Source organism: Cyclopterus lumpus, chromosome 25, assembly GCF_009769545.1.
Source record: "Cyclopterus lumpus isolate fCycLum1 chromosome 25, fCycLum1.pri, whole genome shotgun sequence".
NCBI classification, from domain to species: Eukaryota; Metazoa; Chordata; class Actinopteri; order Perciformes; family Cyclopteridae; genus Cyclopterus; species Cyclopterus lumpus.
Window position 1 is genome coordinate 10,801,913 of NC_046990.1, and position 27,974 is coordinate 10,829,886.

At 46.3% G+C, this 27,974-nt stretch overlaps 2 protein-coding genes across 3 annotated transcripts; both read right to left on the reverse strand.

Annotated features, from left to right (window-relative positions):
* Positions 1-782: 782 nt before the first annotated feature.
* LOC117728084 (ubiquitin-conjugating enzyme E2 E1-like) lies at positions 783-8,368 on the reverse strand. Its single transcript, XM_034528802.1, has 6 exons — positions 8,202-8,368; positions 6,538-6,722; positions 6,019-6,069; positions 2,470-2,602; positions 1,301-1,448; positions 783-903 (listed from the first exon to the last, which is right to left on the reverse strand). Exons 1-6 carry the CDS (start codon positions 8,337-8,339, stop codon positions 806-808), a joined length of 753 nt encoding a protein of 250 aa, XP_034384693.1. The 5' UTR covers positions 8,340-8,368; the 3' UTR covers positions 783-805.
* On the reverse strand, positions 981-27,974 carry ube2e2 (ubiquitin-conjugating enzyme E2E 2). Of its 2 annotated transcripts, none has more exons than XM_034528803.1 (6): positions 27,923-27,974; positions 26,761-26,946; positions 25,943-25,993; positions 14,166-14,298; positions 12,144-12,291; positions 981-1,300 (listed from the first exon to the last, which is right to left on the reverse strand). In XM_034528803.1, exons 2-6 carry the CDS (start codon positions 26,934-26,936, stop codon positions 1,179-1,181), a joined length of 630 nt encoding a protein of 209 aa, XP_034384694.1. In that variant the 5' UTR covers positions 26,937-26,946; positions 27,923-27,974; the 3' UTR covers positions 981-1,178. The 2 variants fall into 2 exon arrangements, with proteins under 2 accessions (XP_034384694.1, XP_034384695.1); XM_034528804.1 differs by lacking the exon at positions 981-1,300 and adding an exon at positions 10,446-11,861.

Consider the following 27,974-nt stretch of genomic DNA (forward strand, 5'->3'; position numbering starts at 1 on the left):
AGCGACACAGAGACGGTTTATTACATCACGCCTGCAACGAGCACACACGCTGCTGCTGGTTGTTAACTGGTTACCAGTAATGGAGCCCAATGAGTCGTCAGGTTAGACAGAAGGGCTCCAAAAAGGTCACAGCTTGAAAAAAATGTGATCAATGAGGAAACGGCAGCGACACTAGCGTCGGGAAATTATTTAGTTTTGACTTATTTTTCAAAAAGGCGTCCGTTAACATTTACAGGCACTATAATAATATTTAATAAATGGTTTGTAACATTATGTAGTTATTAGTATGTTCTTATCTACCGTTACAATGTTTACAAACTGTGCCCACAGGAAGATATACAGTAGTTGTTGGCAAAGGCATTAATAAAACACAGATTATTAAATGATTATATGAATCTTATGATTGCTAAATATGGAGGGTTAAAGTAAAGTGTTGACAAATTATCTCTGAATGTTGTCAACGAGGTAAAACATCACTTGTTATATCAATTGAAGCGTCGTCGTCATTACAGGAAGTGATTATTGGTCACATGTTCCGCCGGTTTGCATGAAATCCAAACTTCAAATAACAATGAAGGAATAAAAAAAATAAAAGACGAGATTTCCTTTTCCGTTGTGTTCCTTTATTACCATATTCGTGGAGATAACTTAATCAGGAAGCAAAAAATAAACCAGACAATAAAGTACTACAAATCTGAGATAGAAATACCCCCCCCCCCCCCCCCCCCCCCCCAACACAAATGCCCTGGAGCACCCCTCCCCCCCCCCCCCTCCTTCCCCCCCACCGCCGCCGTCCTCCGAGGCTCTATGTGGCGTATCGCTTCGTCCACTGTTTGGCTGTCCGGTCATGCTCCGCTCTGTTCGTCGTGTACTGGGTGGCGATGCTTCCCACCAGGGGGTCGGCTGAACGGGGGGTGGGGGTGGGGGTGGGGTGGGGGGGGGGGGGACGACAAAAAATAATAAGTTAAGTTGGTGTGAAAACGATCAAAGAAACTCATATAGCTCATATACAGAACAACATCTGGCTCTCATCATTTGCTGCTTCTCTTCATTTGTAAACAATAATTAATTTCAAGTAGAATCCGTTTAGAAATCTTTGCACCGAATCCACAAACTTCTTTAAATGTCTCCACACGGACACATTTAAAGAAAAGCTTTCCCTCGAGATCACGAAACAGTCATTCAAGCCCGCTTGTTGCAGCACGCTGAACGTTTAAAATAGAACGGAGAGCTTGTGAACTCCACCTCAGACACTCAAATCCTCTCTCGCTCAGCAGAGCCGGGTCAGTGGGAGTCTCACCTGGGTTGCAGTCTGTGAGCAGGGAGCAGATGGACAGCAGCACCTTGGAGATGGTGAGCGCAGGACTCCAGTTGTCCTTCAGGATGTCCAGACAGATCACCCCCTGACTGTTGATGTTGCAGTGATAGATCCTCGTACGGAAGGTCACCTGAGGACAAGCAGACAGGAAGCAGTTCACTATCGTTGTCTGCTTAGCTTTAACTATAGGTCTTCTTAATGTAGGAACTTTAACCCATCGGCATGCTCGGTTTTAAAGCCAATGTGAAGGTGTGAGGGGTCTCTTCACCCCCCCCCCCCCTTTACAGGCACGCTCGCTTTATGGTAATACCCTAAAAAGGTTTTTGAACGGAGAGTTCCTCAAGGTCTTGGTGCCTTAATGTGGAACTTAGGAACTTAAATTTAGCACCAGATTAAATTATGTCGCTGCAACAACTTCTGAGAAATAAATGAGACGTACTCTGAACTGTCCATTTGAATAGGATTTGTGACTAGACACACACACAGCATTTATATTCCTCTGCAGGACATGATAGCCCTCTGGTGGCGGAAAAGAGGTACTTTTAAATGCGAGGAAACTCCATCGATGTGACTTCTGCATCCATAAAAGTATAAAAGTTTTTCTGCAACTAAATCAACTGCAGTGTGAAGAAAACCTTCAGATCAGAGCTGCAAAACATATTTTGCTTTAGCTTTATCTCCATAACATGCTTTTTTTAGGCTGACATCACTATTTGTATGTTTTTTTTAGTGTTCCATCCCACTGAAAATGAGCCTTGGTAAAACAAACAAATGTTTTACAATGGAGGTTGGCATTTTTATTGCCATCATAATGCCCCAATATAACTTAACTGGTCCAAATAAACCTGCGGGGACAAACAAATGACCCACTGTGCATCTTCCTCCACTGGAGAAAAGAAAAGCTCTTATTGTGAAAGAGAAAACCCAACACGTTGCGTGTGATCAGTGACTTCCTGTGGCACCTTCTACATAACTGAAAACAAGCTAAATGTTCATCAAGGCTTTATTTAAACTAACTAGTGTTATTCCAAAAGAATAAAACTGTAAATCTGTGTGTAAACTACAGAGAGTTTCCCAGATCATATTTTATGTGCTAGGTTTTGTTCACAGTCTGCACGAGTGTAACAGACACGTGGTCATAATATCCGTACCTTGGGGGGTTTGAAGGGGTACTCGGGGGTGAAGGCGATGTCCAGGAAGAAGACGCCTCCCTCGTACACGGAGCCCGGAGGTCCGAGGATGGTCGACCTCCACTCATAGATGTTGTCTCCTTTGGGGCCGGCGCTGCAGGCCGGAAAACAAAAAACAGACAACATGTTTACATGTTTATTTCATGACCTCCAACGGCATCGTAAATGTCAACGGTTTACTCTCATCTTACTCGTCAGTAATGCGGAGGATGGAAAACACCGCCAGGGGAGAAAACAACAACAAATAAATGTCTCAGTAAATGCAGCATGATAATGAATAAACAGTCGGTGGAAAAGACACCCACGCACACCGAGGAGGACCGTCAATACAGATGCTATGCTTCTGTTGAGTGGAGCAGACGCAACTGGATCTACATCAATGGAGTTACAGTATGAAAGTCACATATTCATTCATGTGCTTGACTGGCTGCACAACTAAAAGCTTCCTGGCAGCCTTCTGGAGGTCGTGGGCGTTTCGTTTTCTGAAGCGGACTGTGAAGAAGAGACATTATTCATTCAAGCTCCGCTGCATGTGGCACAAAAAAAAAAAAGAAAGAGGCAAATTACAAGTTAAGCAAATCGTTTCCGCCAGAGAGTCGATACCGTATGAAATATCTTGTTTGTTTCTTAAGATCAAAAAGGGATCAAGGGGAAAAGCATTGTTTTATATAGCACGTGCATCACATTTCATACGGATTTAGGCAATAATAAGGATTAAAACACACCGATACTTTCACAGATTAGCGGTCACAAAGATTATAATCCCCCTCTCCCCCTTCAAAAGTTTCATTTCCCCAGTGCGTCGCTCAGAAGACGCCTCCCTTCACAGATGATGTGTCGACGCGCCGTAATCTGTATTGATTTTGGCTCAAAGCATCCCCGGCTTTTCTCCCTCTTACATGCAGAACATGGGGTCTCGAACCCCTCGGGGGACCACGAGACACAGCGGCATCGATCCACACCGGCATCGATCCACACCGGCCTGGGGGGGCAGATGCTGAGCGTCTTTGATCAACACCAACGCGGACGTGTTTCAGTGATTTCAGCCGGCTTCACGATGTAGACGGATCGATCCAGGACGCCCATTTTGGACTAACGTGAAAGGATGTAAGTGTTAATGAGACAAATGAAAACTTTGCCCATATGAAAGTTCATTTTATTGATGTGGACACACACGCAGCCTCAAAACAACCGGTTTCGTCTCATCAGCATTCATGATAATCCATTAAAGGGTGCAGGAGCAATTCATTTTGATATCGTTTAAGATGCATGTTGGTTTAAGTACATCAGATACGCTTTAAACTTTATCAAAGAAGCCTTTTCCATAAACCAAAAGACTTCCAACAGCTTGAACTTCAAGAGTTTTCCAGAGGGGCAGCAGCCCATTACAACCCTTCAGATAAAAGCTCCCTTAAAGGGACAGTAACTCAGAGGAAGGGGTTTTATTTAATTAAATATAGAGCTGAAATGATTGGTGGTTTGATTGATCGACTATCAATCACTTATTTACTGACTGCGTCTTCTCCAATATGAGAATTTGCCGATTTCTTTTTTTTCTCTGTTTTATATCGTTGACAAATTAAGAACTTTTGTGTTTTGGACTGCCGGTCAGAAATAAAACAGTACAACTTAAAAATGGGACTTCTGGGAAATAATGAGATTTTTGTTTTGAAATCGAGAAAGAAAAATCATTGTTAGTTGCAGCCCTAATAATACAAACTAAATTTAAATAAATAATCTGCATCATACTTAGCAGGACCAATAATATTGCTGGTACTTGTTGATTTATATCTGTACAATAAACAAGTTATAAGTTGAACCAATAATGAATGACTTCCGTTTCATTGATAACAACATGCGTCATTCTCTTTCAAGCACGAGTTAAGCTTGAAAGTATTTAAATTATGAACATTTGAGTTATTACATAATCACATAATACACGGTGCTCATTAAAAACACATTTAATTGGCAGAGAGCCGGCCTGCGACAGGTTGTGCTTCAAGCTGTTGTAATGAGGTGGTCCATTGTGAATTTACTTTAAAATGGCAGAAGACGTCCGTTGTCCTTCAGTCATCCGTCCTTAATCCAGAGTTTAAGCTGTTAATTTAGTCGAGAACACCATCGCGCTGTAGTCGTGACAGACAGACGCATTTAGGATGGAAAGCTTTTAACGCCCGTCGATGTTTCTATTGTTTACCGTCTTGCAAGAACTGGACGTAAAGTTGGGCTTTTATTCAATAAAAAGACAGCAGCTATTTTCAAAGTAAGCGAAATGTCGAATGAAAACACGATTAAGTAACTGGAGTCATTTTTTCCATTTGCCTCTGCTTCGTGGTGAAGTTAAACAGTCACACATGCCGCGTGCTCCCCCGCAGCGAACAGCTTGGTTTCATGGACGGGCTGTTAAATGAAGGCTGTACTGGTGCAGGTAGAGACAATAGAATGCATCTATTGTTTTCACCGAAAACCGGCTTCATACATGAGGGGGAAGTCTGACGACGAGCAGCAGTAACAACGAGACCGTGAACACCAGACCGTTTCATTCCAGTTAGCAACAAATATCCAGACGGGGTTCATTTTTGGGATGGTCTGTGGCCTGAGGAGGCTCGTTTGATCTACTGAGCCATGATGGAAGAGATTCCTCTGTTTTCTCCCTTTCACAGGGAGGTCAGAGGTCAGGCTCTGCTGCAGAACCGCTCCCTGGAGCACGGAGGGCTTTCGGGGCTTCGCCTCAGGACACCGACGGAGGGAGGACAGCCGGCTGCGATGGCCGCTTGAACCCAGAGCGTCTGGTTTTAAAAGGATAATCCTTTCAAAAATCACCACGCTGAAGTAAACCGAGCTGCTGAAGCTGAACGCCACATCGATTTAGAGCTGCAACGAGCCATTATTTTCTTTTTTTTTTGGATTAAGCCACCGATAATAAAAAAATAAAAAATAAATATATGGTCACTTTCCAAGACCACAAAGTAATGGAGTCCCAAGCCCCAAAATTATAAAGTTTGTACCAAGAAAAGCAGAAACGTAAGATGATCAATAACATGTTTGATCTTTTTTTACTAAAGTGTTAAGAGAAGTTTGGTGAAAGTTAATCGTTTCTTTGTCTTTTGTAGGACTGGTTTGTTTTTAAGAAAACAACAACAACAAATGTTGATTTTATTCTTAGGTCCTAGTTTGAGAGCAACACTGAAAATGTACACAGGCCTAAAAATAGATTTGGTTGATTTTATATAAAACTGGCATTTGTCCTTACATCACCTCTTCTGTCAAATTAAAGCGCCGTCTGCATCAGCGGCCTCTAAATCCAGCTCACATCGCATCGGTAGTGATTAACACAGCGGCTGCTGAGTCGAGTGCGACGCCCGGTGGTCAGACTGGGTATACTGGTCCGCGTGCGGCTTAATATCAAACCCTACCAGTCTAATACCAGAGGAATTAATACGACAATAGGTTTCAGGAGAAAACAATCGTGGGATCAGTGTGTGTCGAAGAGCAAAGGATGAAACCCACCTGCAGTTTGGTGGAGGGTCCAGAGTAATATCAGCCAGCTCTTTCTGAATCCTGCACACACACACACACACACAAGACATAAAAATAAATAATAATAACAATCAGCCGCAGTTGCATCACATTTTTAAAGCAACCCTCCCAAACCTGGCTGTAATAAAACAAAAAAGTAAAAAGTGTGAGCGATGGTTTTGATTGTCTTTTCAGAGGAGAAAAAGGACGTTTTTATCACGTGTACTTTGTGTTCAGGTCAAGTTGCTGTCTAGGAGGAGAAATTAGCACGTGTTCCTCTTCTAAGATGGATTTCTTCTTGTGAAACAGCTGAAAAATTGTGCACTTTGGAGGTAATAGAAATACACAAGTTGATTTTTTCCTTCTGCAAGTGGTCGGTATTCGTGTTTGAAGTGGCATTTTCCCACAAGAAAGAAACCCAATTAAAATATTATAAAGGAAACAACTGTCCGATTGTGACGAACGACCTGAGCAGAATATAATATAAGTCATTCCTTTATATATTTGTACCTTTTGGCGCTCGTGGAAAGCAGCTTGGAGGTCTTGCTCATGCTGGCTTTGCTCTCCCGTTTCTTTTTGCAAAGTATGTCCCTCTGTCTGCTTTGGCTGGAGGAAGGCGGCGATGAAGATGAGCTGGTGCTGGCACGGGAATCCTCATCCGACATACCGGTTTGGATTGGAGATGAACCGGAAACCTGGAGGGACCACACGAACAAATAAATAAAGTTCACACCGAAGCTGCAGAATGAGCTCCAAGCAAGGCAGACGCTAATATGGCTTCATAATAATAATAATAACAACAACAACAAAAGTCACTTTCACTATTCAGAAACATTCATTGGTGTCTGTAGAAATACTGACACTCTGGTCTGTAGTCTGGTATTTAAACCGGGCGATGACAGACTCAGAAATGAGTGATGAAAGATGATTTTAAGAAGAAACCCTGACTCAACATTAGTGTATTTGCATTTTAAAAATCACTATTTACAATCATTAACTCGCATTGTTTACCTGCTGGAGCGGAAATGCCGACAACCGGTATTCTAACGACTCTTTTCTTGAGCCAAAGACGCTCAGATTTGAGTGTTTAGTGCGTTAAATGTACATTTTTAATCACGATTTATGGCCGTTAAGGTGCATGTTTTCATGTCACAGCGGATTGTAGAGAAGAAATACTGACGCACTTCTCTGTACTTTTAACTGCCACATATTTAAAATATTATATTTTAAACATATTATATTTTAAATATATATATAAATATAAATTATAGTCAGTTCCACTGGTCGCTCCAGCGGTGAGGAGGCAGACAAAAGCCGTTAAGCTCTTCTCGGGTTCCGGTGAACGAACCGCCGTTAGCCGAGACGGACGTTTAGCTAGCGACGTGCACGGTTCGCACCCCGCACGCGCTAGTTTAGCTAGCGACGTGCACGGTTCACACCCTGCACGCGCTAGTTTAGCTAGCGACGTGCACGGTTCACACCCCGCACGCGCTACAATTAACCGTTTCACACCCGCACGCGAGGAACTCCAGACTGCGGACAATGTGGTTCTTCAATTAAAATGAATGGAGCCGTTTCGCTGTGTGTGTTATCATGACCCCCCCCCACACAACAACAACAACAACAACAACAACAACAACAACCCATAACACCCCCCCCCCCCCCCCATGTCCCCCTTAAGTCCAACTGGCAACGCACGCTCAGGCCCTACGACTTCGGGGGGTGGGGTGCGACTACTTCTTGGAACAGCGTGGAGGAAGAGCCGCTTTGCTAGGCATCCCTCACAAGTGAACGGACAACCGGGGGGGGACCGCGACACAAAAGGCTCACGTCGGTTGGTCTTCGGGGGGTCGGTTAAACGTAACGTCGCGGCTAATTTCGTGAGAAAACGGAGCGTACTTTATAACGTTTTTTGTTTTTTTTAAAAAAACATTAAAACGCGTCAGACGGCAGCCGGGAACGGAGTCCGTTCCAGCACGTAGCCGGAGCCCGTTTTTCCCCCATGCAAACCAACTAAACCCCACGACCGTGTTGTTTATCTCTGCTAAAAGCCGACGAAATGACCTTCGACTTCACCGAGAAACGGACGCGGGCGGCGGACCGAGTCGTACGCTTCGCCCCCCCGGTGAAACGTCGGTCTTAAACCACCTATTTCGCCCGGTATTAAAACTTACCCAGTCTATTGTGTCTGGACCTCCGCCACAGTCTCGGCTGGCTGGTGGCTGTCGCCCTCTGCGGAACGGAAGTAGCCTACCGCGGCTGCAGCGAGCCGCCCGGCCCGGGTCCTCCTCTGGAAACACGACCGCCTGCATCACGCACGTTATTAGGGGTTCATGCGCCCGTGGACGTTACATTGCATTGTGGTCAATGTTATCTTTAAAATAAATTTAAAAAAAATGTCGGTCGAACTTGTGAACTTTGTGTTTCAGGAACTTCAATATTTTTTTATTTGAGGATGTATTTATGCCACCTGGTTACACAACCAATGCATAATAAATACATTACTACATTTTTTTTTACAGACGGCAGCATCTACAGCATTAAAAAAAAAAAAAAAAAAAATTAAAACAAGCCACGAATTTAATGCCAGTTTTATAATTTAAAGACAATTTGGAGGGAGATGTGTTGTTTACATGCAATTGTGTTAATCTAATAGAACTTCTGCAATGACTAAGTTGCTGCATCGCTGGCCACAGAAACTAAACAACCACGTAACCTGACCACGTCTGACTCATAACTAACAAGGTGTCGTCATCATCATCATCATCATCATCATCATCATTATTATAGGGCCTGTGAGTTGAAATCATTCATTGCATGCTGCAGCCTCTGAGAGCACGTTCTCACAGCTTCAAGGGGGACCATGTGGCTTGTCTGCCTGTTGCAACACTTCATTGAGGAGCTACAGTGCAAAGTGAAACCAAGGAGCCATCATGGAAGAACAATCAGACATTTAGGCTTCAGCCATGACTTTCTTGCAGACTAATCAGAACAGTCATAAATATCTAAAGTCGTTTTTTTTCTTTCTTTTTCTGTTGTTTTGTTTGTTGCTGGAACCTCAAATCTGTATAAGCAGACCCAGAGCGGACTTGGTGCTTTGCTTAAAAGCTTTTGCATCATTAATTCATAAAGCCGAAACATGTTGTGCGTGAGGATTTGAGTATGAGTGGCCTGTTCCTTCTGTTTTTAATACTTTATTTTGCTGTGACTTTCCCAAAAGATCAGTCGTGGAATGTAAAACGGTTGTTTGTCGGCTATTTTGATGTGTTGTGTTCTTTCCCCAGTAAACTGAACTAAACTGAAACAAGGTGGAGAACCAGTAAAGAACCATACGGTAAGCCTTTTTTTTGTGTCCGTTTGTAGTCATTTTATGGCTGTTTGTAGTATTTTTGTGCCTTCTTCTAGTAATGTTATGGCTTTTTGCAGACGATTGTGTCTCTTTGAAGTAATTTTGTGTCTGTTTGTAATGTTAAATCTCTTTTTAGTCATTTTGTGTCCTGCGACAGCCACAGATATTTGATTCTTGTCAGGGTGTAATGAAAATGTCAATGTTTTGACTACCAAGTGACTACCACGCCTGCCGTGAACTTACACGAGTAGCATGCGATAACCAAAAGGGGAGGAGACTAACAGCAGAACACACATCTCAACCAGATGCAAACTGAGTCCGAGTGTTGCCATGACGATACGTCTACATCTCATTGTCACTTGAAATTCTAATCCTAAGAAAGAAACATTATAAATACCTTGAAAAGAGACGTGAACAGTGTTTCCCACGAGCATATGGAGCAACAACAACACTCGGTCCTCCCTGCAGCTCTTTTCTTTTTAGCCCAGTCTGTATATTGCTATACATATTTAAAACCAATTCCTGATCCGCAGACCCGTATTTATTGACTCTGTCGCACTGCATTTGACTAAAGACACGTCGCAATGATGGAGAATGTAAATAAAGATAATTCAATCATTACTTTATTCATATGATGGGAAGCGCAGCGCTTTCAGTGGCCTATCGGCAAGCGGCTGCAAACCGAAGGACTCTCCCATTTGTTCAATCAATGCAATTGACCCTTTGCTTCGTCCCCGCTACGTTACCATGGAGCCCACACGGTCACTAATTGCCAGTCTTTCCAAAGAGAAGAATTTCACGGAGATCCATTTATTTCTGCGATATCCTGCAGACCAGAGAGGCTGACGGCATGAAAACTATCGCATAATGTCATAATGAGCCACACCCAACTAAAGCAGATATCTGATTTAAAAACAAAGAAGCTTTATTGTAATTGAGCCAACGTTTCAGACTATAAAGGTTACGTGTGTGTGTGTGACGGAGTGGCTGAATCAGCGAGTGAAGAAGTGTAAATATTTGACGCTGCAGTCAAACACAATATCCCAGACAGAGCGTGTGTGTTTTTCTTCTCACAAGCCAACCACAGTGTTTTATTGGGTGCTTCAGTAATACAAGTGCACAACAAACCACTCTGCAATTGCAGAGGTGGCGGGTAGCCAGTAAATATACAAGTCCTGCCTCTTTCACAGGCAGACCTATACTTTTGTGGTCTGCCTCAAAAGCCTTTGAAAAAATACATACAGTACAAACAAAATCAGAGGAAGTTTAAAAAGCATGAAGGATCCATTGACGCAAACCTTCCCGTTCCATGCAGATAACATAGACGACAAAATACAAAGAAACAAACAAATAAAAACAAGGAAAACAAAGTAAAAGCATAATATTCTGCATGTTTGTTCCAGGTGCCACTAAAAAAAAATGAGAATACATACTAGCTGAAGGACAAATGCGTATGAAATTTATAATATTCTGTGTTTTTTTTTCTTCTTTTTTTTCTCCAATACAATACTTCCAACATTCAGATATTGGACAATAAAAATCCCAATCTACTCTTTGTATAAAAAAAAAAAGTCAACAAGGAACAAAAGGACATGTCTCCATTGATTTTCTTCTTCTTTTCTTTTCTAAACACAGAAAAGGTAGATAAAATGTTGAGGTGGAGGAGGAAGAGGAGGAGGAAGGTGATAGGAGGGCAGGATTACTGTTGCACTCAGTGAGTGTGCTTTGACAGACTAAAGGCCTGCACACACTGGGGGCGTTGTATTTTTTTGTGCGATTAATTCGCATGTAAATATACATTTTATGTAGTATCTTCACACAGAACACGAATATTAAACCCCCGGAACAAAGTGGATTTTCTGAGCTTTCGCACCGCAAATAAAGAGTCTAGTTATTAATGAAACAGCAGCACGGAGGCTCCATAGTCTGATCCAAGAACTTTATGACTCCTTTCAACCTTGACAAAAAGGCAGACCAGATCCACTCCTTACCTTTCACAATAAAAGCCAAAGGCATTTAAACTGTAGGGGAAATTCAAATTCACTCTAAAAAGGAAACTGAAAAAGACAGCTGGCAGTAGTTTAGGCTACGCAACAGTTCACCTCAGACAGACAATCGGATCAGTGATCAATAGGACCAACGATCAATAGGGTCCTGGCCGTTGGTCGTCTGTCTGCGTGAATCTATGAGAACCTTTTACTGAAAAAGTGTTGCAACTGAGAAGTTTTTATGCAAAGTACTTTGCACGCGAGTGTCGCATTTCTGTGCCGTTGGTACATCACGCCCCCTGCTGTGTGAAGGCCTCATGGGTGAGAGAGAGAGAGGTAGAGAGAGGTACAGTGACAGGGGAAGGGGGGGGGGGGGTAAAGGAGGCGATGGTTGGTGGTCTATGTGGCGTATCTCTTCGTCCATTGTTTGGCTATCCTGTCATGCTCTGTTCTGTTGGTCAGGTACTGTGTGGCGATGCTTCCCACCAGAGGGTCGGCTGAAAGGTACAAACACAGAGAGGGAAGATTTTAAAAGTAATCAATCAGCTGGGCGGACGACTTCTTTACCTTCGCAGGTAAAACGCGTGAAGTGAAGATGAGTTAGAGAACAACGTCGAGTGGATCTATCGGAACATGCCAAGGAGCCATGTCTTGCTTATTTATGATACAAATCTAATTTTTTGAGCAACAACGAGGGTTTGAATCTGTTGTTATTAGCCCTCGAGTAAAGACGTACCGACGGCAACGCAATAAACAAACGTGGAAGCAGCGGATCTCACCTGGGTTGCAGTCTGTGAGCAGGGAGCAGATGGACAGCAGCACCTTGGAGATGGTGAGCGCAGGACTCCAGTTGTCCTTCAGGATGTCCAGACAGATCACCCCCTGACTGTTGATGTTGCAGTGATAGATCCTCGTACGGAAGGTCACCTGAGGACGCACAGACGCAACCGTTTTAGAGACTTCGCGGGGAACCGTAACCTTCCAAAAAAGGAAAGAGAATTCTCTGCTGCATATATGATTGACAAGTCATTTTATGCCGATAAACACACACAAGAATAACCAGGAAAACAACTCAAATAAAAGGATGTATTTAAAAATCAATTTGCAGAGAACGGGGAGAGGTGAGATCAGTGGAAGGAAGACGGTTCGGTGTGTCGGCTGGTTGTAACAACAGGTGAGACGCGGAGGACAGGTACAGGCTGCACATGAAATGACTGTATTCTCCCTCTAGTATCCATGAGACTCATGATATCTTAATACATCAGACCAACAGAGGGCAGCATGGTGTACAATCAAAACAACACAACAGTGTTGTTGCCACCTTGAAGTGTGTACAGTCACAGTAAACAGCTTCACAACCGTCACCTGACCATTCATTTGCATAGGATTACTTGCAATAATACAAAATATATAAGAAGTTGAGTGCTCAAGACGCCACGTGTTTAAACGGACTTCCTTTTAACACAAAGAGGAATAAATAAAAAATAAGTGTAATGACAATTTCCATTAAAAAAAAGTTCCAACGCCGAGCTCTTCGTGTATCGTGTACTTCGCCGGTCCACATCTGGCCACGGTTTCGTTTATATAAATTTTTTTTTTTAAAAAGGTAATGATGTCGAAATTAACGGTGCTCATCCCAAACACCCTCCGCTGTTTATCCGTCAGACCGCGAGCTTGACGTCTCGGTTCTGACACTCGACACCACCGTTTGCGCCCGCTGCGCCAATCACCAACATCTGGCGCTCCGGACCCACCACAGGAAACCTCTAATGGGCCTCGGCATTCCCAAAAAATCACACAAGGGCAAGACGTTATAAATAACCCCCCCTCCGCCCCCCTCTCTTCCCTGGCCTCAGCTCCTCTCCTGGCCCCGAGTTCACAAACAGAAACGCATCCACCTGGTGAGCTTGTCAGCTCTTGTTTCTCTTTAAGGAGGTTTTTTTTATTATAAAAGGAGTCGGATTCTGGATCTAAAACTGCCGAGGCCTGGGGTCTGAGTGCATTCAGCAACTGAGCTTCACTGGAGCGTCTCTGCAGCAGCGAGGGAGTGCATGGCAGCTACAGGCCGAAGGGTGTGTGTGTGTGTGTGTGTGAGAAGGGGTTTTGGCTGCAGATCACAGTGTTTCGGAGGGGTAGGAGTGTATTGGAGAGGGGGGGTTGGGGGGTTGGAGAAGTGCGGAAACACTCGAGTCCCTCTGGCAACAGAGAGATGGGCCGGAGCCCGTGGATTTGTTTGAGTCTGCTGTCAAACACGGAGCACAAAGAGCGAGAGAGGAGGGCGAGCGAGCACGGGGAGGGGTGTCCGGGGGGGGGTGAACGGGTGTTAGGCGAAGGGCCCCTGACCGCCTGCGTGTCCGTAAGCTACTCAGCGGCCGCGGAGTCGATTCGAGCTGAAAATCACGACGATAAAAAAAAAAGGAACAACAAAAAGGTGCAAAACCGAGCTGCAAAAGAGTGAACAAAGAGTGAACAAAGAGTGAACAAAGAGTGTGGATTCCGAACAGGTACGGCGACGCCGGTTGTGGTTCAATGGGCGCCGCCATCCCCCTTTCCCAGAGTAACAATTGCATTACTTTATTTTATATCCGAGACCTTTACCGTTAAAACGTAGAACAAATAAAAGTTCTAATCTTTTGGGGTACTGTTTCGTTTTAATGCTCCTTTAAAGGCTTCTTTCGTGTGATAATTGGAGAGATGTCTGGTCATACCTGGACCAGAACACTCACACGGACAGGTGTGTGTGTGTGTGTGTCACCGTCTCTTCCCAGATCATTAAATGACCCCCGACCGGCCGCACGTACCTTGGGGGGTTTGAAGGGGTAGTCGGGGGTGAAGGCGATGTCCAGGAAGAAGACGCCTCCCTCGTACACGGAGCCCGGAGGTCCGAGGATGGTCGACCTCCACTCGTAGATGTTGTCTCCTTTGGGGCCGGCGCTGGGAGGATTGAAACAAAAGACGTGTCGATATGTTAATCGGCGCGGCGCATTGGCCTCGACAGCCTGGTGCTCAAACTGCCAGTGGGGGGGGGGGGGGGGGGGGGGGGGGGGGTGGGGGGCGGGGCTTCTGACAAGTTAATGACGGAGATCTGGTGAAACGCCGACGCCGTTGGGGGGTTTGAGGGGTTTTTCAGTTCGGGGCTATTTTAGTAGGATTTAGATTATCTTACATTTTGAATACAAGATTAGGTTACCTGCTACTGGACACACACACACACACACACACACACACACACACACACACACACACACACACACACACACAAAGAGATATTTACAGGCCAAGCGGCGCAACACGATTTCATATTACAAGCCAGTCTTCATTTATGAGATGAGTATTTATGCTGAAGAGGGCCGAGGGTCACATCTGTTGTTTAGGCCCGGTAATTAATGTTATTTCCATATTAAGCCCCCTCCCCTCCCCCCCTCCCCCCCTGTCCTGTTGTTTGTGGTAAGACCCTGAGCTGGCAGCGAGCCAGGAGGAGAGCGGGACAATGTCCAGATCACAAAGCCCGGGACGACGAACAATACCTCCGATTTCATGCAATTACCTGCGATGGTGTTCGTAGTTTTCTGGCACATGTACTTACAAATGTACACACACACACACACTTTCCCTCAAGGCTGTTGCATCACTGTTCACTTTTATTCAGACACAAATAGTCTCAGACAGAGATTTCCGGTGTAATAACCTCAAACAGCAAACTGTTAGAAGCGGCGTCTGGCTTCAAGCATGCCCTTGAAAGAAAAGAAAGAAAACAGATCGTTCTCCATAAAAAAAGAAGTAAATAATAATAATGTCCTTCCTCTTTGGAGTATCAACACGCGCACATTCAGACTAATCTACTTTGCCACTCTTTTCACACGCCGCCCCCCCCCCTCCACCCTCTGTTAAGCCTTCTTTAATGAGCCGATTATGATTACTTCTTCTCTGGGGAATTTTCTTCCAAAATACAACGTCGTCAATCTGGACCCGTGTGGCGTTCAGGCCCCCCAAAAAATAAGTGGAGAAAAAAAAAGTCCTCGTCTCTGGGACGTAAACATGGAGGGTTTCTCGCCGTCAAAAGAACTCGTTCTCACCAAACAACATTGGTTTTCTCTCCCAAAAAACCAACCGTGTTGAGTTCAGGAAATGGACCTCTAGAGACGAGGATTCGTGGGCTCCCAGAGACAGATGTTGGCCTCTGATAGCCAAGTTACTGGTGGTCGTGTTCAGCTGCTCCGACATTCTTCTGGTGCATTTAAGTGAACTTAAAATTGGAGCGGAGGGATTCAATATTTCCATCGTGCATTGGATGAGTTTTGACACGAGGCTGTCGGGTATGGTCAGTGAATTACCTCGTTGAAGGGGCTGTCCTCGACTGGAGAAATCAAAAATCAAATATAAACTTTGACTAATTGATTAATCTGTCAGATATGCTTCTTCAGCATTTATTGTCCCTCTGCAGATGAATGCAAACAGATTTATTTAGATTTGGTGCCTAAGAAAAAGCTGTAGATGCGACTACAAATACCCAAATCGGTCTAAAGCCTCATTCAGCCCATTTATTTCAATGCAACCGGCGTGAATCATAGACGGTCTATAAGAAGTTGAGTTTTGGATGTCGCCATCTTGTTGCGACCTGTCAATCACAGTAAGCCCGCCCTAAAGCATACCCTGCTTTAAGGTCCAACCGTCTCTGAGGACTGTAACACTGCTGTGCGTTCGATTCCCCCCTTCGGATCTATGGATCCGTTGTTTAAACATGATCGTCCATGTCTCACAGCGAGCTCTCTTTATCCCATAAAAAGGAGTGCCACCCTCTGAATGCCTCGGAGGAAAGCCCGTCTAAAAGCCGTTCAGAACCACTGTAAACTTCTGATGTAGTCGGACGATAAGTTGTACAAACTAGTTCATTTCGAGAGAGTCCTGCTGGACTCGTAACCAAGCGGCGTGATCCCGATATCAGCTGAACCGGTTGCGATCCCTCTCCAGCTCTTCAAACATCACTTTATACATTTATACATTGACAGAACGCCACAGAAGGACATTTTTCTCCTCGCTCTAAGGCGATCTTCCTCTCCCGTGCCACGCACGCCCTCGAGGCAACACTTCCATTACCGACGCACTATTTCAAAAGCCTCCCCGACTATTCAGTTTCCAAACCCATCCGATGAAAGCAGACGCTCCGCTTTTTTCCTTTTTTTCGAGGCCGGCGATGTTGCAGCCGTGACAATGGGGAGATGGGGAGATGGGAGATAAGCGGGTGCGGCAGATTGCTGTCGTGGGATCCGACAACCGCACAAGGGCTGTCAATAGCTGAATGTGCACGCCACCGCTGGCGGTTGCTTGGAGACCCCCCCCCCCCCTTCCACCGGCTCGGGCATCAGACAGGCCTCTCGCTCGTTGAGTTTCGCGCCGCTGAGTGTTTGCACCACTCGCCAGGCTTTAATTAATGCACGCTTAATGACGGGAGGTAAACAGCCGATGACTCCTTCAACGGAGGGGTCGAGAGGAGCAAACGCACTTCAACTCTGGACGATCTTCTGCGTAAGCGACGCTACATCTGCAGCGCGCCGTCAGCCAAACGCCTCGATTCACTGGGTATTTGGGTCATTTCGTTTCCGGGGTATCTGGGATACGTTGGGGTGTGTGTGTGAGAGTCCTGTCCTCAGAGATTACACTCATCGTAGGAGCCCACTTTGACAGCTGGGCTGCTTCCTGCACAGCGGAGCACCAAAATGGAGTTTCTTTCCCCTTACAGTTAACGCAGCACACCACGGACGTTTTCTTTAGTCTGTCGATTGAAATGTGAACGCTGAACAAAATCGATGAATAATCCGGATAATAAACCCGTGGTTATAACCCCTCTTTGCGTCGTAGAGCGGTGCCGGTGGAGTGACGGCGTCCCACACTGACCTCGCTCAGCGGTTCTCCTCAACAAAGAAGAGAAAACATTGGACCGCTTTCAGAGGAGGATTAAGAAGACGGGTTCGTCTTCAAATGTGAAAAAAGGAACGCTTTACCACTTTTTCTTAACATTCCTATGTTTCTGACAACCATCCAAGCTGTGCCCCCCCCCCCGTATTAAAAAGACAGCAGCAATAATTTCCATATATATTGAATGACCTTTCCTCCCCACGATACAGTGCGCTATGTGAGACCAGGGTGCCCATTTAATCATCCTCATCTCCTGTATTTTATAGACAGGGCAATCTGCAGATTGGTGCCAGTGCAAAATAAAATAAATAAAAATGATAACCTTTATCTTACGGGCATGAGAGCTGTGCTAATCTACAGAGAGAATCGTCAACCCAGCTTGTCCCCCAGACATCGGAGCTCGGGTTAAGTTGATGAAATATATGCAGTCATGAGATGGGCCTGTACCACTCACACGGGGGGGGGGGGGGGGGGGGGGGGGAGGGGAAGGGGGGGGGGGGGGTCCACAAGGTAAAAAAAACACATTTTCAAAACCCAAACTGGTTTAATTTTGGGAATTTAGCCAACGCCTCGACGCCAAACCAGAATAAACTCTTGCAAAGAAAAAAACAAACCGAGCGGGAACAAGCGGTCATGTGAACCTAAAATGTGTGTGTGTGTGTGTGTGTGTGTGTGTGGTCGTAAAAGAGCCGAACAGAAACGTTCATTTAGACATTCAGAAGTGCCCCCTCGAGGCTTTACTGTGTTATCCCGACGTGTCCTTTTAACGTTAAGTGAGGTGTATTTTAATGAAACACGACTATGTTTGAACGTACAGAGCACGCGGATCGACATTGTTGTGACCACAGAAACTCTTTTTTTTAAGTCTAAAGAACGTGTCATGTGCCGAGGTTACGCTCAAAGTGGCGAGAACGGCGAACGCCAGCGAGCGCCACACCTGTTGTTTACGGGGAGGTGAATAGCCGGCTGAGCCAGGAACCGCTCCGAGGGGCTGATAAATAAAACATGAGAAATAAAAAAATTGAATGTGAATCAGTGTGTATTGGCGAGCACAAATAAAAAGCCATTATCTGCATTACACGCCATTCCGGATCGTTTCCCCCCCGGGCGGCTTTCTCTCCTAATGGCGCCGTCGTTCAGTTAAGATCTTCTATTCTATCAGCGTGTTATCAGGAGAGGAACTTTAATGAAGCAATCTCCACCCCCCCCCCCCCGCCCCCCCCGACCGCGAAAGAGCCCCAAGACCAATTACTGTGCAGCTCAACGGTCCGAGGTGACACCTCCTTCCTCTGCGCTCTTGTCTTTATCGTCTCAAATGACATGTTTTTTTTATTTTTTTTAATCAAGCCTTTTATTGTTCATGTGTCCAATGAAATCTGCAATTACTGGCCGGACGGTCTATCCAGCAGGGAGGGGGGGGGGGGGGGGGGGGGGATGGTTGAGTATGTGGTTGCGTGCTCAGGGAGCAGAAAGGGAATAGCACACTTTATATCCTCACAGGAGGCCGACCGCGCATGCTGAACCGCAGTCGGTATTGAGGAGAGGGTTTGAAGGGCCGGCCATTCGCTCAGGAGGTTTGTGCCCACTGAGGTTCAGAGTCACATTACCAGAGGGGGGGGGGGGAATCTTCAATGGCGCACAAAGCTGCAGAGATTTCACGCGGTAAGCATCTTCTTCTTCTTCCCCCGCATCTGAGGCGCTGCACGCAGCAGGCGTCTGATGCCGTGCAAATGTTTGCCTCTGGCTAAATATGAATAATGCAGAGTATTATAGCTGTACCACACACACACACACACACACACACACACACACACACACACACACACACACACACACACACACAGGCTTTGCATTAAAAAAAAAGGGAACGGCACAACAATCACGAGTCGTAGAGAAACATCACTTCGCCGTACCACGCGGTGAAGGGATGACACGGCAAGCGTCGGCGCCATTAACGAGGACCGCGTGACCCCTCGGAGCAAAGTGGCGCAATCTGGCAGAAAATTTAAAACCTCCCCCCCCCAAAAAAAAACGTTTGAAGTGATATTAAAATCACAACTGCAGCGGATAGTAGCCTATTCCTAAAACATCAAAAGTAAAAAAAAAAAGAGTGTGTGCGTGTCCTTATTTGAGGGGTAATTATAAACATTTGCTTTGTGTGAATTTGTGCCGACATGTGCGGTCCAGGGAGTCGCAGGATTCTCCGCTTCGGGGGAGGAAACTGCCTAAAACACAGATTTGCCTCGGAGACAAAACTGCAACCTCGTGAAAATTTTAGAAAACTAATTTAGCCGAGAGTATGATGCTAATATTTTTCTAATTTTGCAGCCCTGCAACCGACATAATTAGAGACCCTCTTTAGCCTCCCTCTGCACCCCGGGCAGCCGTTTGGAGACATCCATCAGGTTAAAGGGGGTCTGGTGCAAACTGTTTACTTAGAAGTTTCTTTCGTGTCAGATTTCCATTCAGCCACCCCCGCAAACTGCTCCCCCCCCACCCCCACCCCCCCCCCTTCCCCTCCCCACCTACGAACCCATTCATCCAAACATTCTGGACAACCGTTTGCCAAAACACCTCACAAACGAGGACATTGAGAATTCAAATGACACGCATGAATCAAACAAAGTGGCGCGGTGGAAAAAAAAAAAAAATTAATAAAACACGGAGGAGAAATTAAACCCGCTGCCGTCGCACATTTTGGTTTTTTTCCCCCGCTCGAAACTTGGTGCGAGGAGGAAAAAACGAAAGACTTCTTCGGAGCAGATGTTTCGTAGGTGCACTTGGGAGAGAATGGAGGCCGCAACAAACCAGCAGGACCCAGTCTGGTGCCGTCCATCTGTGTGCTGTAATGTCCTTCTGCTCCATGAACACATCTTTATGTGTTTATAGGTGTGATGTTTTCTTTCCAGATTGCATATTTCTTCCCATCTTATGGTCCTTTTTTGGAGGGCGCTCTTAGTCATCTACGCTATAATACATTGGTCATAATTATCAAGGCAGAAAATGCCAAACATTTTTGATCACCAATGGTTTAAAAAAGGAATAACTAAGTGTTTCCTTTCATTTTCTCTCATGCTTCCACGATGAAAGAATAAAAGAAAGAGCGAGAAACGTCTTAATGAACTCGAGTAAATGGGGGACACCTTTAACGAAAGCAGAACTATACGTTGACAAACATATATATATATATAGAAATATATAGAAAGGAAAGCCCACTGACACACAGACAGTGAAGTGGTAGCATGATATTTATGACAGGTATCGTATCGAAGGTATTATTTTGGTATCCCCGAGTGTAGATTCTATAAAACCATGTTTCCATTTCGCTGGCTCGTTCATTATTTTCAAAAGCGTTTCATCGATTTCGATCAAACGTCCTCGTTAGTCTCCGACTTTTCACGATGCGAACGTCTAATCCGCTTCGACACAAACGTCTCCAAGAAGAAGACCTCGTGTTTATCGTGTCTGCTCGGCGGACAAAGCGATTCGGGTTCCGAAGCAGGTGCCTTCACGAAGGTCTTTAGCTTTTTCGCAGTCGATGAACAAAGACCTTCACGGAAAAGGTCAGGAACATGCCAGCGTGAGACACAGACGGGTGCCTGCAGCTCATCAATATTTATGAAAGAAAAAAAAGGCGGTGATCATGGAACAAGACATCGATTAGGGGTCGACTCCTCCAAGGTCAAATGAAGCAAGTCATAAAAAAAAGAAAGAGGCATTCGCTTGTTTTTTTGCTTCGCGTTGCAAAAAAAGAAGACCCGACGCACAAAAATGAATGCACAACGCAGCGATCGGCTGGAACAACCGGGAGGTGTTCCTGTAGCCCATCCCCTCCTCCCCGTGCCTCCGCGACTACATCCCTCCGCCCCCCCCCCCCTCATGAATATTGATAACCCTCCCCGCTGGGCTTAATGGTAAAGCTGTGAGAAATGATGCTGGGTGTGTCACTGGCACAGAATCCCCCGGGAGGCGCGGCACACACTGATATGCAGCCATCACAGGCACGGGGGCTAGAGGTCAGGACCCACAATGAAGAGAGCCTCGTGCCTCGGTGGAACTCGATGATGACGGCGGAGATCCGTATTCATGTCGTGGCTTTGGCGCGTTGTCGTCGTGGTAACCAGCTGTGTGCGTGTGTGTGTGTGCGTTTTCGAGAAAAAGCCGTTCCCTGCAGCTTGCATGATGTCATCGGGGAGAGAAAGCTACATTTTTAGGCATCAGTGGGGCATTACATCACATGGAGGAAAATTCACGGACCAGAGAAGGCTTCTTGTTCCAAGGACCCGCCGTACGCTACCGCCGTGCTAAGGGAAGGAGCGACGGTCGAGGTCAGCCGAAGCTCTAAATCGAGAAGCGGACATTACAGGGAATTCACAAGTTTGCTGAACCCCTCCCCCGAACGTGCATTTGTAGCTTGGCAACCGCAATTAGGCCGGTCACGCTTTGGATTACAGCGCAAACGGTGCGCGAGACATCTTAATACAGGCGCTAACTAGCTTTCTACATTGCAGGACAAGAACAATGTCGATGCATTGCAGCGCGAATCCCCTGAAGCAAGACTCAAAGAGAGGTCGCTGAGAACATGAACATCATCGGGCGTTCTCCACCAACTCACGGAGCCAACGCTGGCTCAACTAGCGTATATGAACGAGTGAATGATGTCATGGAGCTTCATTTACCAGCCAGCTTTCTACAGCTGGTGATATCTGCTCGCGACATCCAATCATTCCAATGAAAGGCACACCGAGTCCACACAAGATTAAATGGACGCCGTTAGTCCCAAACGAGGTCAATAAATGAATTGCATTAGCACGGCGCAATCATTTAGATGCCGAGAGCACAACATCGCTAACACCTCACCCTTTGTTCTGAGACAATCCCCAAAAGATCCCAAGCTGTCCTGCAGTCCATCCGTGTGTCCTCTACTAGACTCAGCTCATCGGGCGCCATTTTGGACGAGAACGTTTGCGTGCACGGTGTCTCCGAGTGGTCCAACGGCTCTCCGAAATAGGCACGACGCAAGAGAAAGGTTCAGAGTCGAAACAGCGTGTTTTTATTTATCTTAAATGTGCAACAAAATACGGACTTGATGCGCAAAAGCCTTCAGGTGGCTTAGCTTATGTCTTAAAAGATGATCCAATTCTGTACATTAATGTATATATTGTGTTAAAGTGTTCTCCGTCAGGAGCTATTCTGTAACCTTATCTACTTCCACTTCAGTTAGTGGCTTCTTGCATTTCCCAGAACGACTTGTCTGACAGGGGGGAGATGAACCGGTTACCCAAAATGCACCACGGTCGCGGCCGGGTTGCACTTAATCTATTTGAGCCGCCTCGGGATAAGAAATTGGTGTCTCTGCCTCTTTTCCATGGATTATTCTGCTGCTATTGCTAAACATCGGGCGAACAATAGCAGCGTGTGAAGAAAACAACAACAACATTTGACATGTAGCGTTACGTTTCAGGGAGCTGAACATTGATCTGCCATCTGTGAGGAGATGATGAACACATCCAACATGCACCGTGGTCCAGAACCACGACAGCAGCTCGTAAAAAGTGCCTTTGTTTTGGATTCCTGCTTGAAAAGTTGTAACAAGTCACAACAGAAGCACGAGATGGAAGAGATAAGTGTGGAAATGTGAACCGAGGAGCGGAGGGAAGTATTTCAATTTTTACGACGGGGTGGGGAAAGAAATGCAAGATAAGGCCGTTTTAAGAATCACCACCATTGTTCCTGCGGTCGACGGAAGATTTCGAACCAATTCAGCGAAACGGCCGGAACTCGACGATTTTTCATGATTGTAATAATAATTTTTAATCTAGCAAAAGAAAAAAATACCAAACATTCATTGGTTTCAGCTTCTCAAACTGTGAGCATCTGCTTTTCCGTGTTTTATATAATTTTTTTGACAGCTGGTCGCAACTTAACCGGCTCTTAGTCGTCAGTTGCAGCTCTAAACTTTACTTTTTACTTACTTAAAAAGAACGTCTGTCAATTGTTATGACTGGAAATCCAGTAACATCATGTTTCTCTTTCAGCTCATCTGATCCAAAATGTATTCTCAGTAATATTACTGCAATATAACGTGCGGCACAGGAGAAAAATTAAATAAATCCTGTCAGATGCCGCCCGTATTAATAAAAGCACAAGCTGTACAATACACTTGGAAGTGTAAATACGTGACAGTGAGAATAATTGCCGTGTCAAATCCTCCCGGGCTTCAACGAGCTCCCGTTGGTTCGATGCACGACTGCTGCCACGGCGACAAGCGAGTCGCGCTCGGAGACACGTTGTAAATACTTGCATGTCGTTTTTCTCCAAGTTGTGACAAAGCACTGAAAGAAGCTGCACGGAAGTGAATCGGACGACGTGAGCATTAATATTAGACTCGTCATAGGAATGAAAATCAAGGACACGCGTGATTTATCAACACAGACGTGTTATCGTAATGACCGTTAGTCATATTAAACGCAGCCGAGCTTTAACAAACTTTGATGGATGCCAGAGGCTTTTTTTTTGTGGGGGGGAGGGGGGGGGGGGGCACCTCCTGCCACAGATGTTTCACTAGAATAGATCCTCGACACCTCCAAGGCGCTAAATGCCAAATTCTAGCTCCTCGCACACCCGAAAGACACAAAGCAGAGCTCTCCATTAATGCGACGAGAAACGCACACACACACACACACACACACACACACACACACACACACACACACACACACACACACACACACACACACACACACACACACACACACACACACACACACACACACACACACACACACACACACACACACACACACACACACACAGACCTGAAGGCGACGCTGAAGAGGCTGTGAATGTTAGGGAGCAGATTTAACGTGGCGAAGACGGCAGATTCTCTCTGAACCGGGACAAAGTGGGACTCAGTCGAGATACAGATGACACACACTAACTGCCCCCCCCCCCCCCCCCCCCCCCACGCCTCCTCATCCCAGCCGAAGTGAATCTCTTTAACTCTCCGCCTGCCTTCTGAAGGGGGGCCGGCAGTCTCTGTGACTCCATTTGTCGCAGAGGAGAGAAACGAGTAAATAACCTCTCGGGGCTCACCCGGCCGACATGACGACGCTCGCTCCACCGCCCCATTGAGCGGTGCATCGTTTGCATTGGGAAATTGAATGTTTGACGCATGCATATACCGCCCCTCCTCCTTCCCCCTGTCATTGTTAACACAGGGCTAATCTATTTGGGTGCATCACAGAAAACACATCATATTTTGGTATCATTTTGGAGGGTACAGAAAAGGAACACACACACACACAGAAAAGGATTATCTTGAAGAAGCTTAATTGTTTCCCAGGCAACTAGTTCCCCACTAAGAAGGTGACTGTGAAATTTCCGCTAGCGATTATTTTACTTTCAAATTACTTACTTGTGTCCTCCAGCTAAATCCTTTATGTGAGCCAACCTAGTTATTTTGTTTTTGGGGGTGGGGTGGTGAGGGGGGGTATTGAAATAGATTAGAGTCCTCGAGGAAAACAACATCTCTTTTAGCCCCCGGTACAATAACAAAAAACGGGTTGTGAGCTGGAATGAAAAGGTTAGCTCAATGTTTATCGTTAATGATGGTGGGATTCTGATGAGACCCAGCAGGGGGGATTAATTCATGCAATAAACACGGCCGTCCAGGGTGAAGTCATTCCAAAAATCGCCAGATGAGTCATACAAAGTGTTTTCCTTTCATTATTTTAAGCAGGTGCCTTGCTAACGAATGCGTCCGCAATCCAAAATTAAAGAAAGACTGGCCTCCCCTCTGTGACCTTTTTTTCGTTGGATCAAGACAGTAATCAGTCAATCAAATGGACGGCCTACCGGCCTGAACACGTTCTGCCAACCTGAGAACAGCTACGAGTACTTAGCTTCGCTTTTAATGATGATTTTGGGGGGAGTGGCTTTGGAGGCTGTCAGCGTTGCTAGATTTAGCGGCGTTGGGAACGGGCGCTGCTGGCTCCTGTCGTTAATTAAGAGGCAACACTGGGTTGGGTTGTTTCTGTTTGTGCTCTCCCTGGTTTCTCAACACGACCGACCCAATGATTCAGGGGAGTAATTATTGAGCCGTATTAAAAATAATAAAAAAACATTAGCAATCAATGGCCGAGTCACCTTGTGTGCACGAGAGCTGGCTTCATCCCAGAAGCCTTTTGTCATGTCAAGAGAGACCGATGCACATGTGGCGTGACACTCGCTCAAGACCATATCTCTTCCTCAAAGGGCTGCGAGCCGCGGCGGCAGCGCACAATAACCATTGTCTGTGGTAAATCCCCAGCAGAGCGGGGAGGGGGGGGGGGGGGGGGGCACACAAGAATCGAAGAGGCTTTTTTAAAAGTTACAATGCTGCTCATTTTCCACCATTTCAGAGCAACCATAATACTGTGATCTAGCAGGCTGCGCTTTCAACAGCGTGCATTATGCAGCAACAACAACAACAACAATAGGCTGCAGTCTCCCTAATTCACCTGAGATTACCATCTCAAACCCTAACAACGGCATTACACGCGCGCGGAGACAAAAGCGGGTGCACTGCAGCGTGGCCGTTCCTCTTTCTGCCACATCCACCGCAGATCCAGCATCTTATGAGTCATTAGAGCAATGCTGTGAAAAGATAACGTCTTCTTACCTGCAGTTTGGAGGTGGGTCTAGTGTTATTTCTGCAAGCTCTTTCTGAATCCTGGAGAAGAGAAGGATTTTTATTGTTAAAATCGATGTTCAGGGGGGGGGAGGAGGGAGGGGAGGGAGGATAATAAAAGCCGAAGGAACGAACATGTGCACAGAGTCAGTGTTTTGGAGAACGTAATGAGGGAAGTGTTGCTTTGAAGCCCGCCGTCAACACCTAAACGCCACCATGCAAGTTCATTATAATAGACAATGCAAATTTAAAACATTCAAAGTTGTAGCTTTTTTTTAAAGGGTGTAACGTGAACGTGGCCGCTGTGGGAAATTCCAGATAACCGTGCAAAAACCACGGTGAAGGGCGACGGCGTCAAGCGGCCCCCACGTTGTGCCGAAGGCCCTCAGAGACTTTGAACTGAAGCGAGGACGTAAAAAAAAAAGAAAAAAGGAGACCTTGGAAACATGGGTCTCTATTATAAGAAGGACTCGGCTGGCCTCAGCCAACCTCTTTGCTCAGCTGGTTGCATAATAACCCTGTCGTCTCCTGTCTTTTTGTGTGTGTGTGTGTGTGTGGGGGGGGGGGGAATAAGTGCTAAGACTAGTGGAAGGAAGCGTTGGAGGTGTTGGAATGGGAATATGTCTTTTGTACCTCCTTTCTGTGGGTTTATTGTCACACTGAATAGCGCGGATGTTTGAAATGACAATGCCGTGGGACTGTCGTCTTTTTCTTATTTTTTTTTTTACAACTTCACACCCTCGGGGCAGGGGAGTGGCCCTTACTTCAACAAACAACCCTTGTGTAAGTCCCGCGTCCTCTTTTCTTACCTCTTGGCACTAGTTGAAAGTTTAGCGGCGGTTTTACTCGAGATCTTGGTCTCCTTCTTTTTGGGCTGCGCTTGCTCTCGCTCATGTTCGGGAGGTGCCGACTCCCTTTGTTCGATATCCGAGCTCCCCCCGCTGGTGCTGGGGCTGTCGTCCGGTCTCTGCACTTCAGTGGACATCGTTGGGGCCCTGGAGGGGGGTGGGGGGGGGGAGAAGCAAATGTCACACAGCAAACTCCCACCTGCACAGGTGGCAATAAGGATGTTATAATGTGAAACTGAGGGGAGCCTGCGGTTGGTTCATTTAATGTGCAGACGGTGCCGTGAGGTCCTTTGTTAAAATGGAATATAATAACGATCCATTGTGGGACATTAAATCCACTTTAATGTCCAATTCCTTTTAAAACAGATATCATTGTGGTTTGAGGGTCATTGGTATGAGCAAATGAAGAAAAATAGCTCTTTTTTTTAGGGGGGGGGGGGGGGGGGGGGGGCTGATCTGAACATCTATGCATCCCATCGGTGACGGATCAGAGGACACTTGAAGACCCCCCCCCCCCCCTTTAACACACGACAAAGACACGGCTAACATGGACATGTTGTTGGTTGAAATGCGACGTAAACACTGGACGACGTAATCCAAACTGGGGGGGGGTTGTAGCAGTTATAACACCCCCCCCCCCGAGAAAAAGATGTCGGACATCACTCACGGACGTCTGGTCGAACCGGGTCGGTCAACGTTCGTGGGGATGGAAAGCGCAATAGGGGTCAACCGGTGGGGGGGGGGGGGACCGACAACGGCTAGCTAACGCTACAAGGCCGGTGGGGGGGAGGAGGAGGAAGGGGGGGGCGGGGGGGGGGGGGGGGCAGTGCGTTTTTGTTCCATTAGCGTCACCGCGGATATGCGGGGGTCCTCGCCGCTTCTGGAGTGTCCACAGTGCGGTGACCCTGCCTCGGCACAAAGGGAGACCCGTCCCACACCTCCACCCCGCTCCTCCTCCTCCTCCTCCTCGTCCCCTCTTCTTCCCCTCCTCCTCCTCCTCCTCCTCCTCCTCCTCCTCCTCCTCCTTCGCTGGGGGAAAACAAACCGACACTTTTTCTCGGGACATTCACTTACTTTACCGACGCATCTAACGCGAGCGGCGGCGGAGAGGCGTCGCGTTTACCTGGCGGCTGGCCGTCGACGTGCGGTTCCGCGTCGTAATCCCAAAAGGTGAG